This window comes from Cucumis melo, chromosome 10 (genome assembly GCF_025177605.1).
Source record: "Cucumis melo cultivar AY chromosome 10, USDA_Cmelo_AY_1.0, whole genome shotgun sequence".
Lineage (NCBI taxonomy): Eukaryota > Viridiplantae > Streptophyta > Magnoliopsida > Cucurbitales > Cucurbitaceae > Cucumis > Cucumis melo.
Window position 1 is genome coordinate 5867349 of NC_066866.1, and position 12940 is coordinate 5880288.

A 12940-nucleotide genomic window follows, 5' to 3' on the forward strand; every position below is an offset into this window, starting at 1 on the left:
TCAAACTTCAATCAATATTTCCTCTCCTAATTTGCAAAATGGCTAAGACTCCTCTTTATTTCTTCTTCTTCTTCTTTTTGTTGGTGAGTTTCTATGGTGTAAGATCTGCCATTGCTGCCAGAGTATTAATGGATGATGACGCCGACGCCGAGTCTCTGTCACAAACGCCGGCAGTTACCCCTCCTCTGGCCACCATCCCCTCGCCGGCCACCACTTTTCCGGCAACTCAGGTTTCCCCTTTTTTCTTTCTTATTTATTTTCTTAAATTTTTTTTGAACATGTTGTCATTTGAAGATTTATTAGGAAAGTTGTACAACTCAATTAGTATAAACAACAATTTCATCTCTATCAAATACAAAGATGAAAAAGAGAAGTTTAATGACTTTCAAATCCAACTAAAGAGAAGTTACAAGTTGTTTAATTGCTTCGTTAATATTGTCAGGGTGGAACAACCGCACTACCATCAACCACGGGAAGCTCAGTTCCAGCAACCACTCCATCTCCGGCCGCTACCAACGACGACGAGGAAGACGACTCTGCAATACCCCGAACCAATCCGCCAGTGGCAGCAACCAACAATCCAGGACCAACACAAGATGATCAAGAAGATGACAATGCAACTACTACTCCAGCCGCGGTATCACCGACCGCTGCCGTACCCACATTACCATCACCGCCAACTGAGCCCCTTCCTGCTGCAGTTAAGGGTCCAGAACCAATTTCATTTTACATGCACGACATTCTCGGAGGATCCCATCCCTCCGCCCGAGTAGTCACCGGAATCGTGGCCAACTCAGATAGTAGTGGCATTGCGTTTTCGAAGCCCAACGACAACTTCTTCCCAATCCAAGGAACACTCCCTCTATTCAACAACGACAACCTCAAGAACATCATCAATAACAACAACAACCTCCCTTTCCTCGCCGGCTTCAATGGCGTCGCACAAGGCAACAACTTGCTCCTCCAAAATAGCGCCAACAATGGTATCCTCAGCGGTGATGAAGACAATAACCAGCCCTTCGTCACCGCTGGCCAACTCCCTTCTAGAGTTACTCTTCAACAGCTCATGTTCGGCTCCGTCACCGTGATTGACGACGAGCTGACCGAAGGCCATGAGCTCGGGTCCGCAGTGGTGGGTCGAGCACAAGGTTTTTACATGGCTAGCTCGTTGGATGGGACCAGTCAGACAGTGGCTTTAACGGCATTGTTTCACAGCGGTGGCCACGAGCACGTGGCTGAGGATAGCATAAGCTTCTTTGGGGTTCACCGGACAGCAACGGCAGGATCGCAGATTGCGGTAGTGGGGGGGACAGGGAAGTATGAGAATGCAAGAGGGTATGCAACAGTAGAGATGCTTCATCATCAAGAGGATCAACACACAACAGATGGTGCGGATACTATTATTCATTTTAGTGTTTATCTAACAGAGGAGTGAGATATAGACTTTGGGGTTTGATTTGTGTTTGAAGAAGATGGGTTTGGGAGTTTTAATTATGTGCATTTGAATCAAATATTATGGTGTGTTTTAATTAAAATATCAAATCTTTAATGTCAAAGTAATTTGCTTTTAGCTTATCTAATTGTCCATGTAATTAAAATCGGTTTTAATTTATTTCAATGTAATTCAAAATTCATCGTTACACTGTAAGTTAATATGAAAAAGAATATAAATAAACGTGTCTAAACAAACATATCTCGAAAGAAACAAGCTACTAGCTTTCTAGTTTTCATTATTATAATTGATAGCTACACAAAACATACGAAGTTTTCTTTACAATCTAGAGCCAGCTATTCAAAGCGTACGTAGTTTTTAGACAGACAACCCATTTCTAGGGACTCATGCAAAAAATGGCTCAATGTTCGAAAACAATGAAATATGACATTTGGCTTACATCAACAAGGCATGAGTTTAGTACTTCGATGTCTTGCACCTCTCTCCTATATCTTCTTTTCTCACCTCAATTTATGTTCTTAGATCTCAATCTTCTCTCTTTCTCAATTTTGTTCTTTCTTCTTCTTCTTCTTCTTCTTCCGTTCTTTTTTTTTTTTTTAACAATTCTTTTCTTTGTCTTTTACATTTCGTCTTTCATTTCTATTCTTTTTTGTTTCTTTTCTACATTTCCATTTTTCTGTTTTTTAGCATTTCTACTCTTTATTTTTTTCTCTTTGTTTATATGTTTCTTTAAGAATCGAACATCGAACGTAAAACATGTATATATAACATAAATAAAACTTAGAGCATCAAATATGGAGCATCAAACAGCTAATATCTAGTATATATCTAAGTATCTAGTATATAAGATAGAGTATATTGATATAAAGTATAGAACATATATAGAGCATCAAGTATCGAGCATCGAACATCGAGAAGTCAGTATCTATTATTAAGTATATAAAGGATCAAGTGCGTGATGGTTTTCAATGACGAATTAATAAATTCACAAGGTGTTAATTCAAGCAATAGACCATTTTTCATTCACTCTTAAGATCAACTTGGCCATTTTTCATTTGAGCTGAGGTAATATGTACGACGAATCACCCGTCCATCTATACGGTTTTTCCAAAAAGTAAAAGGGTTTAATTTGTTTGGGGATTAAAATATAATCAAAATCATAGAGAATTTAAGGAGTGCTGAGGTGGAAAGAACTAATCAATGATAAAACAAAAATGAAATTGTGACGTGTGAAAACAGTAGAACAACCAAAATCAAGTTGAAAACTATGAATATCTACCGACAAATCAAACATAAAAAGAATAGAGAATAGAGTAATATTTTTCGAATATTATCACTGCTGTAATAGTATACAATACATAGGGAGTGAGGAATCAAAATAAAGGACAAAAGATGGGGGCACTTTACACATATCACATTTAATATGATTGATACTGACTTAACAAATTAACCAATTTAACTTTTTACCCATATCACATTTAATATGATTGATACTGACTTAGCAAATTAACCAATTTTACTTTTTACACTTTTGTCTATTTATCTAATTGTAAAATGGCCTTAAATATACATTTCTTTTAATCTGTTTTCTAAAATTTGGTTGGTGCCTAATTTTTCTTTTAGTATAAAAGATGAGAATCAACATCGGAGAAGTTATTATCTATTTTGAGCTAAAAAGAAAAACTTTAGAAGCCTAAAAGAACCAAACAACAAAATTTAAAGAAAAAAGAAACATCTACTGGTGCTACCTTGATCAAAATTGGGGGTTGTAATTTAGTCCATTTATGTAGATGAATTGAAATACTAATTTGAATACACTAAAAACAATATATATGATTTCATTACTAAATCAATAATTAAAAAATATTAAGTACAATTAAATAAACTAAAAATAAAAAATAATGATCTTAGCATTTAACCACACTTTCTGCCGATATTGACTACGTAGGTTGAGATTAGATTAAGAGAAGTCGTGTATACACGACTTTATAGTCTAAATAAAAAAAAAAAAAAAAAAAATATCCCATTTTGTCTATAGTTTGAAATTTAACTCTATTTTTGCTTATTATTTTCCATATACCATATTCTTATCATCCATTTAGAAAACAACGCTATTTTTTACGTTCTTCCGATTTCAGCTTTATTTTAATTTTAAATAAAAAACAAAGCAAGAAAATTGGTCTCAACTTTAAACTTTTGTTTATTTTAAACTATAACCTATTTTAATATCTACTGAAAAATTCTATGTTTGTTTCAATAATAATGTTGGTATGTATAATAATTAAGGATATGGATGACATTTCAAACATTAAAATTTATTTGATCAAAATGTCAAAATTATTTTTTCTCCGCCCAAAATAATTATTGATAGGTTTCGTGATTATATACAATAAAACTCTATTATATATAATAATATTCAAGATTTTTGAACTAGATAATTTTACAAATTAAATTTAATTAAAGAACAACATATCTTGATCCATGGATAATCTTCTTGAGAAATTGTGTTTCTCCTCCTTAACTTCCTTTAGAACATAATTTAAGTTTTTTGATGTAAATAATAAATTACTTAATCAAGTAGAGGATCATACCCAAAATTTTATTTATAGATACCACCCATCATAGTGTTTAATTAGGACGTTATTTTTAACTTAATGTGCCTAATAAAATAATAGGTTCGAAAGAAATAAGTAACATATAATGCTATTAGGCCACATTAATGATAATATTATATTTAAAATAAATCTAACACCAAAAAATAGTTATATAGCTAGTTCAGTAGACACCCATATTGACGTTGTTTTTTTAATGTTGAAGAACATTGATGGAGCTATACATCGGAAGTATAAATTTCCAAAATAGAAACTCATTAGTAGTATGACTGAGTCATATATCTCTCTTTTTTTAAGACGTTTTGCAGCTTTGATCAGTATGTAATCAGTTCTAGAATTGCCTCGTCATCTTGATGAGGATAAAATAGCCTTTGTTCGTCCATTAAAGTTGCATTGAAACCAAACAGAAAACCAACATTCCAATAGATACTTGCTCGAAATTCTAAACAAAATATATCTTTTTTCGATTCGATACTCCCAAATGAGAATCGAAGTGGGATATATATAGTGGAGGAAATGCAACGGTTCAACGGTCCAAGATTAAATATATGAAGAAATGGTTCAATGATCCAAAATTAACTATGAAGAAACAGTTGGTCCAAAATTAATTATGATTTGAAGAAAAACGGTTCAATTGTCCACAATATTAATTAATGAAAAACGATTCAACTGTCAAAATTTATTTTAGCAAAAAGATAAGTCTATCATTATTTTATTTCACTATGCCACGCCTCGCCGACCACACGTGGAAATATTGACAAAGTCACATTTGCCTATCTCCTCACCCTCTTTAAAACTTGGATACCCCTTTTGAGCCCAAACCCACAACTCAAAATATGAGTATTTAAGGGATCGGAGCTTCCACACTTTGCTTTCTAAGCAATGTGAGAATCTATTTTTGGATAAAACAATAATTTTTTTATTTAAACAATTTTTCATCAACAAAATCCCCTACTTGAAATTTTTTTACCAATTAATCATTGACTTGAAATTTTTTTTAAAATCGGCATTATTGTTCGATTCTATGATTAATTTATTTTCTAAGTCAAAGAACCTATAAGATTTACTGTTTTCAACGTATGCTATAAAGACACACTCGTATGCTCGACTGGCTAGTTTTCTCCTCTTAGGATCAGGAATTGTAAGATAGGCTAGACAACCTCATGTTTTGAGATAAGAGAAGTTTGATGTTTTATTCTTAAAGATCACTTCGTAAGGTGAAGTTGTGTTATTTGTTTTAGAAATCCTATTAAGGACACAACTGAATGACATAATTATTTCATCCCACAAAGGTGGTACTACATGCTTCCAAATCTAGTGAAATAGCAACTACTAACTCAATTAGAGTTCTATTTTTTCTTTCAACTTTTTCATTCATTTCAATGGTGTAGTTTTCTCATGTATTGTTCCTTTTGAGTTATAAAACTCATTATAGGCAACGAAATCATATTTTGCTCTTCTATCACTACGAAGTCTCCTTAATCCTCTTATTAATTAAACTAATTTTCTACTTCAGTTACAAACACTTTAAACATGTCGAATGCATCACTTTTATTCTTATATGCAAGTAAATATAAAGGTAAAGACAGAACAATCATCTATAAATGGTATAAAATACCTTTTATTATTCAAAGTTATCATGCCATCAAATTCACATAGTTCATAATAAATCAATTCTAAAGGCTTAGTTAGCCTAGCTATAGATTTATACATGTGCAGTCTTACTTATCTTAGCTTAACTACAACATGCACATATTTATATCAAATTCATGTCAAGAAGATAATTTTGACCACTAAGCTTATTAAGTTGTATCAACTTTAAATTAAACTTTTAAATTTTATCAAATTAAGTTGCATTTAGACCAAGTGGTACACACATTTAAAATGCTGTAAATTTTAACCAATATGGAATAATCTTAAATTTGGACATAAAATGGGATAACCATTTATGAGTTGTAGGGAAAGGTTGGAGTTTTTTTATTTTCCCTTAAAATCTTTTTGTTTTAATCAACTTAATTCACTTTTCTTTTCATTTCCTTCTTAATTTAAGAAACACACAAGAGATAGTTCACATGCATCTTTTGACTTCCCTACCTATTCTTTTTAACAATTTGTTTGAAAGTTTCCCACATTTTCTAAATGTTTATTTAATCACCCTCTTTAGCACTTGAAAGTCCAAGAGAAAAGTGTTCTTAAACCAAAAATAAACTTAACTTTATTTTATTTAATCTCTTAAAATAAAAACTCTTTAAAACTTATTTTGAATAGTTTTGTTAAATACTATATTTTTTTTTAAAAAAAATAAGATTTATTTTTAAAATTAAATATTTAAAAATGTATTTCAAACATACTCTAATATAAAAGAGAGAATCGATGACAATCGAGACTTTGTAGATGAGAAGAAGGTAGATATATACCTCATTTTAAACGTGGCCAGCTTCACTTTTAAAGGTGTTTATATAGATGTAGTACATATATTCAATGGTCCATACACAATAATAATGCCAAAAACTTTGATTTTACACTTAGAACTTTTTGAAAGGCAATTAAAAAAATGATGGGAATATCAAATGGGTATTCACTTAGAAATATTCCCCAACTTGTAAAAAGAAAAGAAAACGAAGGGTTCATTCTCATCTTATTTATATATATATATATATTCTTGTTTGCTTTATTTTCTTTTGTATTTCATCCTTAGTCCTCGTTTTCTTAATAAAAGAATCTCCATTTCTCGTAAAGAAATTTACCCAAGGAAGAATTGTATGTATTGTACTCAATAGTTTGTGATTTACGTAACCACAAGCATCGAATAGATCAATAGTTTTTGTAGCATGCAATGACCCTTGTTTTAATAGTAAATTATTCGTGGGCGCACGATGTCTATGTTAAATTTTTTTTTTTCTTTTATGATTGCTCTTCGATATTAACATAACACCCTTCTCGTGCTCTTCTCGAAGAACGATTAGAATCAAATTGAAACTTTGCAAAGAATGAAAAAGTATCAATAACAATTAAGAAAAAATGAGATGCTCACGAACAATTCTAACAACTATTTATAAGAACCCAAACAAAAATAATTTTCAATTAAATATAGAAAATGTTTCAAGCTAATTATAAAAATTTAAATCAATTACAGTTTCTAATTTTTTAAAAGTATAGAAATATTTATGAGGAGTTAAAACACTGTAGATAATTCGAAAAAAATTGAAAAAAAGAAAATTTTGTGACAAGTCATTTCAACAATTGACTACACATTGTCGATAATATTTAAGTAATTTGTAAATTTTATTATATTGTTGTATGATTGATACTTGATTTTTATTAAATAGTAATCGAAAAATATTTAACATCAAATAACCAAATGATGAAATTATTAAAAATATAATAAAATTTGAGAGTTTTTTTCTTTGTGTTGTATTTAAAAACAACCATATATATTTTAATTACAATTGATTTATCAAAATAATTATATGAAATCAGAGAAGGAAAGCAAAAGAGAAAATTTGCTGTTTTTAAAGAGAAAAAAAAACATGGTTAGGAAAAAAAGAGAAGGCTCGAGAACAATTTATTTTGAGGGAAAACAACAAATTTGTGTAGGTTCGATAGGTTAGCGTCGTATCTTTTTTTTTTTTTTTCTTTTTCTCTTTATGAGACAGGGAATCGACACTTGAGAAAGGATGCTATGGCCAAGGAGAAGATGACACTAAACTTTAAAACGTGGGGATATATGGTTCATAATTCAATGGTCATTTAAGGTTGATTTTTTCTTTTCCTTTTCTTTTTAATTTCAACTTTTAAAAAGGCATGATCAACGTAAATGATTGTGATATTCCAATGGGTTATTGCAAGCAGTATATATAACCCACGTTTCCCTTTAAGCGGTTACACATTTCCAAGTTTCTTCCTCTCTAGTTCCCAGATTTTTTAAGAAAATGGCCATCGAAGCTGCGGTCAAGGCTGCTGTTGGTGCACCGGACGAGATTGGGGACTGTATGTTCTCCTTTCTCTCGCTTTCTTCTTTAGAAATTTATTTCAGTTTTTGTCAATTTTGTAATTGGTGGTTTGTTTTTCTTCTCTTGTAGGCCCTTTCAGTCAGAGGGTTCTCTTAACTTTGGAGGAGAAGAAAGTTCCTTACAAATTGCATCTCATCAATCTGTCCGACAAACCCAGTTGGTAATATCTCGAAATTTGGCTTGTATTTGAGTTGCAGCAACAGAAAGAGGATTTTAAGCAAATGGGGTTGTCTCTCGTGTGTTGATTGTTGTTGATTTTGGCAGGTTCTTGAAAGTGAGCCCAGAAGGGAAAGTGCCGGTGGTGAAGTTTGATGACAAATGGGTTCCTGATTCTGATGTCATCGTGGGGATTCTTGAGGAGAAGTATCCAGAGCCTTCTCTTGTTACTCCTCCTCAATTTTCTTCTGTGTAAGCGTCTTTTTCTTCTTTAACCCTTTTCTGATTTGATCATTTGTTCCATGTCTGAAGATGTTCAAATGTATGAACTTTAGGCCTTCTGTATTCTGTTCGCTGTTTTCTGTGCTTTTATGTTGACTAATGTTTTCAACAGTTCATATTTGGACTTTTTATTTGTTTTGTGATAATTCCTCTGGGGGTAGGGATGATCGTTACCTCGTCTTTGTGTTTGTTTGATGTGTCCATTTTTCTCATGTTTCACTGCCTTCTTCTTTGACCTTTCTTTTAACAGAATGTTTGGTCCCTTCTCTTTTGTCTACTTGGTTGTCGTGTGGTGGGGGGAGAGGAGAGATACTTACTTTTGGGAAAATCACTGGGTGGAGGAGAGACCTCTTTGTGTTTTGTTCCCTTGCTGCATCATTTGTAGTCTCTTGCTTCATCGTTATCGATTTTTAGTGTGGTCTGGCAACCCTTGTTCCTTTTCTTTCGGGTTCCATCGTTCTCTCTTCGATGGGGAGACTATGGATGTGGCTGCTCTTCTTTCATACTCGAGGGTCACCCCTTTAGACTGGGGAGAAGGGACATTAGATTTTGGAGTCCCCATCCCAAAGGGTTCTCGTGCATGTCTTTCTTTCAGTATTTGGTTGATCCTTCCCCCTTAGGTGAGTCGGCCTCTTTTGGTGTTATGGAAGATTAAGGTTCCTATAAAGGTAAGGTTCTTCACGGTTGTGCTAACATGTTGGATAAGCTTGCTAGGAAGTTGTCTTCGCTTGTAGGGCCTTTTTGTTGTATTCTTTTGAGGAAGGCCAGGACCATATTCTATAGTGCTTTGACTTTGTGAGAGGAGTTTCGGATTCTTTTTTCCTGACGCTTGTGTTCGTCACAGAGACATCAGTGCTATGAACAAGGAGTTTCTCCTCAATTTGCCTTTTGAGGAGAAAGGTCGGTTTCTTTGGCTTGCTAGCGTCTGTGCGGTTTTATGGGTTTTCTAGGATGAGTGGAACTGTAGAGTGTTTAGGGGTGTGGAGAGAGATCTAGGGAGCTTTGGTCCTTGGTTCGCTTTCATGTTTTCTTTGTGTTTCAATTTCAGAGACTTTTTTTATTATTACTTATTGTTGGGTTCTTTCTTGTAATGGGATTCTCCCTTCTTTCATCGGCTTAGTTTTTTATATTCCCATTTGTTGTTTCATTTTTCTTCTCTATGAAAGTTTTTTTTTTCATTTAAAAAGAAAAATCAGAATGGTTGGTCTTGTCTTGTTGTAGACTTGTATTGAAGCTGAATTTGTCTTGCAATTTGCGAAAACCATGTTTCTTTTTCTTTCCTTATGGAGCAGACTGACTGGTAGTGGGTTTTTTTTAAACTAGAATTTCATTGATAGAAACAACATGTACAGAGGATTCCAAGGATTGGAAAAGAATATGTAAAAAAAACTCCAAGTGGGAAGTTATAAAAGAAAAGTGTGCCAAAACACCCAACTCCGAAGTGTTTCCATATCCCCACCTAGTCTCTTTGATCCAATTGTTTCTTTCATCGAATTGCTTTAAACAATATAGCCTTCTTTTCAGAGGCAGCAGAATGTTTTTATTTTGGAAGGGCATGTTTGTATTACGTTAAAGCATTGGGTAGGTTCAAGATCATTACATTACATCCATTATCAAGATGAGAAAATCTTGAAGGACCGATAACACTTCTCACATGAATCACCATGTCTCAGAGTAACATGTAGGGGGTTTACAAGAAAAAAAGTTTATGCACTTTAAAACGCTTTGTAAAAATTTACTTGTAAAGTGTTTTCTGGCCGATGTAGAGGTACCTGTCACCCAAGTTCTTAAGCTTGAATAGGGTCAAGTCAATGTTCCATTCCCCCAAGTCTTAGGTGCTCACATTTGATTTTGTAAGTGATTGACTGGGAAGAACTAAGGTGGAAAATACTTTTATTTATAATTGAAATAATATTGCTAGGAGCACTTATTTTGAAATCACCCAAAACACCTTACGGTTTTGGATGAATAATTAACATCCTGATTCTTTTTTTTTTTTTTTTTTTTTTTTCTATTTGCCTGAATTTCTTATTTCTCTAATTTTTAATCAACAAAGAAAGAGTGAATTTATTCTACAATTGACATTTCATGTCATGGAACAAGAATTTACTGCACGGTTAGGGCATGATCCCACATTGAGGTTGAACTTATAATGATGCCTGAAATAAACTCATGATCTATGTAAGTGTTTGCATGAATTTGTACTCTTCTTTAAGTTATTTCTCTGTAGTATTTTGATTTCCTAATTCTGTACTCCGAATGTGGCATTTGCAAGATTCTAATTGTGAAGGCTTTCCCCAACTAAATCACAAAACATGCTTTTGTTCTGAAAAAAACGGTCCTCTCTCTCTCCTTTGGCTAATAGGGGATCGAAGATATTTAGTGCTTTTGGAAAATTCTTGAAAAGCAAGAACCCGAAGGATCATTCAGAGGAGGATTTACTTGTAGAGTTGAAGGCGCTCGATGAGCATCTTAAGGCTCATGATGTATGTGTAATATGTAGAACAACTATTTTAAAGTGTGTATCATTTTATCTTTTCTTTTAATGCAATTTTTCATGGTGCCAGGGACCTTATGTTGCGGGAGAGAAGGTAACTGCTGTTGATTTGAGTCTGGCACCGAAGTTGTACCATGTTGATATTGCTCTTGGCCATTTTAAGAAGTGGTCTATCCCCAAAGAGTTGGCCAGTTTAATCGCCTACAAAGAGGTACAATGTCGTTGCACAAACGAGCTATATAACTCCCGACTTTTAATTCCATTAAATCATTTAAGCCAGCGTATCAGATTCATATTGGTTATTAGTTTTGTTTGTTCACTCTCTGCTTAGGCTTTGCTAGCTTCTTAGATTGAAACCTATTAAGCTGGTTGGTTTCTGCTCTCCTAAACTCAAAACTGCTGTAATGGGGTTTGTGTCTAATTAATGGAGGATCATAGGATAAACTTTGTTCTTTAATTTTAAGGTTGTTATGCACAAATCAAATTTTAAATTTAAGTGATGTTTTCAAATATAGGGAAATGAGTCAACTATTTACAAATATGGATAAACAACAACATACACCTGGAGACATCTATCTATGTGTCTATTGTTGTCTATCATTGATAAACAATGATATTTTGCTAAAAAATATTTACGGCAATTTTGCCATTTAAATCAATTACCCTAAATTTTAGTCGTAATGAGTGGGATGTGAGTTCAGCTAGTTACTTTATCAGGATCCATATTTATTCAATCCTAATGAGGGGGTGGGGGATCTGAAGAACTAACTCGATAGTGAAAAAGAATGGAATAGATGCGTTATCTGATGGTCTGATGAACTTTTGGTGGGGGGATTTGTGGATTTTGCAGTTGCTTTTCACTCGAGAATCTTTTGTGAAGACGAAAGCTACCCCAGAACATGTAATTGCTGGATGGGAGCCAAAGGTGAATCCTGCCTGAATACAGGGACGCATTCACCCCAAGTTATAAAATAATTGGAAGAGGGGTTTGATTCGTATGAATTTGGCTGTGGTGCTTGCTTGTTATCTTCCCTATGTTTCAATAAAGTGTATTTTTCTTATGTGCTATAATGGAACAGTGTAATATCATTATGCCTCATCTTTTAGTAAAGGCTGTGAGAGCTTTGGTTATATGAAGTAAAAACGAAACTAACCCTATTAAATATTATACTCAGAATAGTTCAAACATACATGTAAAAATATGGGATCTTTGGATAAATGATCAAATAATTATTAGCTTTTTAAAAAGTGGCCAATGAAATTTCAACTAGTAAAAATTGTCAAAATATTATAACCCTAATTTTTTCGGCTGTAATTTCTAAAAAGAGATTTGAAATGAATGTTAGAATTTTGTTTGTATTATTGTGAGGATTTATATTTGAAGATTAGAATTTTGTTTGTGTTCTTGTGAGAATTTATATTTGAAGATCAAAACTTTATCCGATCTTTAGTTTCTTAGGCGTTGAAATCAAATCGATTATAGACCTATTGGGTTAAGTTTTTTTGGATTTTGTTTGATTTTAGGCCTATTTATTGGGTTGAGTTCTTTAGATTTTGTTTTCCAGGATCTAAATGTTGTGGGGTTTCTTGTCACATCTAAATCACCTAAATCATCTTAATGTTAATAATAGTTAGGTTAATCACCAAAAGAAATATAACAAGAAAAAAATGATCTCTCCATTTTGAATCTTTTTTTTTATTATTATTATTTAGAAAAACTTTCTATGAAGATGAAGATCCAAAATGAGTTAACAACCCCAACAAATCCAACTTCAAATACAAGGTATGTGAGCAAGGTAAAGCAGACACTATGGTTATGGTCAAATCATAATGGGCCTGGCACATGACAGTATCTCTACTAATGCAATAATCTTGTTAAAATAACTATCAAATACATCTCATCCATAACATACATAAAGTTTTCTCA

General features: G+C 33.0%; 2 protein-coding genes across 2 annotated transcripts; both read left to right on the plus strand.

Moving 5' to 3' along the window:
- On the plus strand, positions 1–1575 carry LOC103500183 (dirigent protein 24). Its single transcript, XM_008463399.2, has 2 exons — positions 1–230; positions 443–1575. The coding sequence occupies exons 1-2, from the start codon at positions 39–41 to the stop codon at positions 1433–1435; spliced, it is 1185 nt and encodes a 394-aa protein (XP_008461621.2). The 5' UTR covers positions 1–38; the 3' UTR covers positions 1436–1575.
- A 6186-nt stretch (positions 1576–7761) lies between these two features.
- LOC103500187 (glutathione S-transferase DHAR2-like) lies at positions 7762–12144 on the plus strand. The gene is made up of 6 exons (XM_008463404.3): positions 7762–8055; positions 8148–8238; positions 8343–8486; positions 10882–11002; positions 11084–11224; positions 11864–12144. The coding sequence occupies exons 1-6, from the start codon at positions 7998–8000 to the stop codon at positions 11951–11953; spliced, it is 645 nt and encodes a 214-aa protein (XP_008461626.2). The 5' UTR covers positions 7762–7997; the 3' UTR covers positions 11954–12144.
- Positions 12145–12940: the final 796 nt, after the last annotated feature.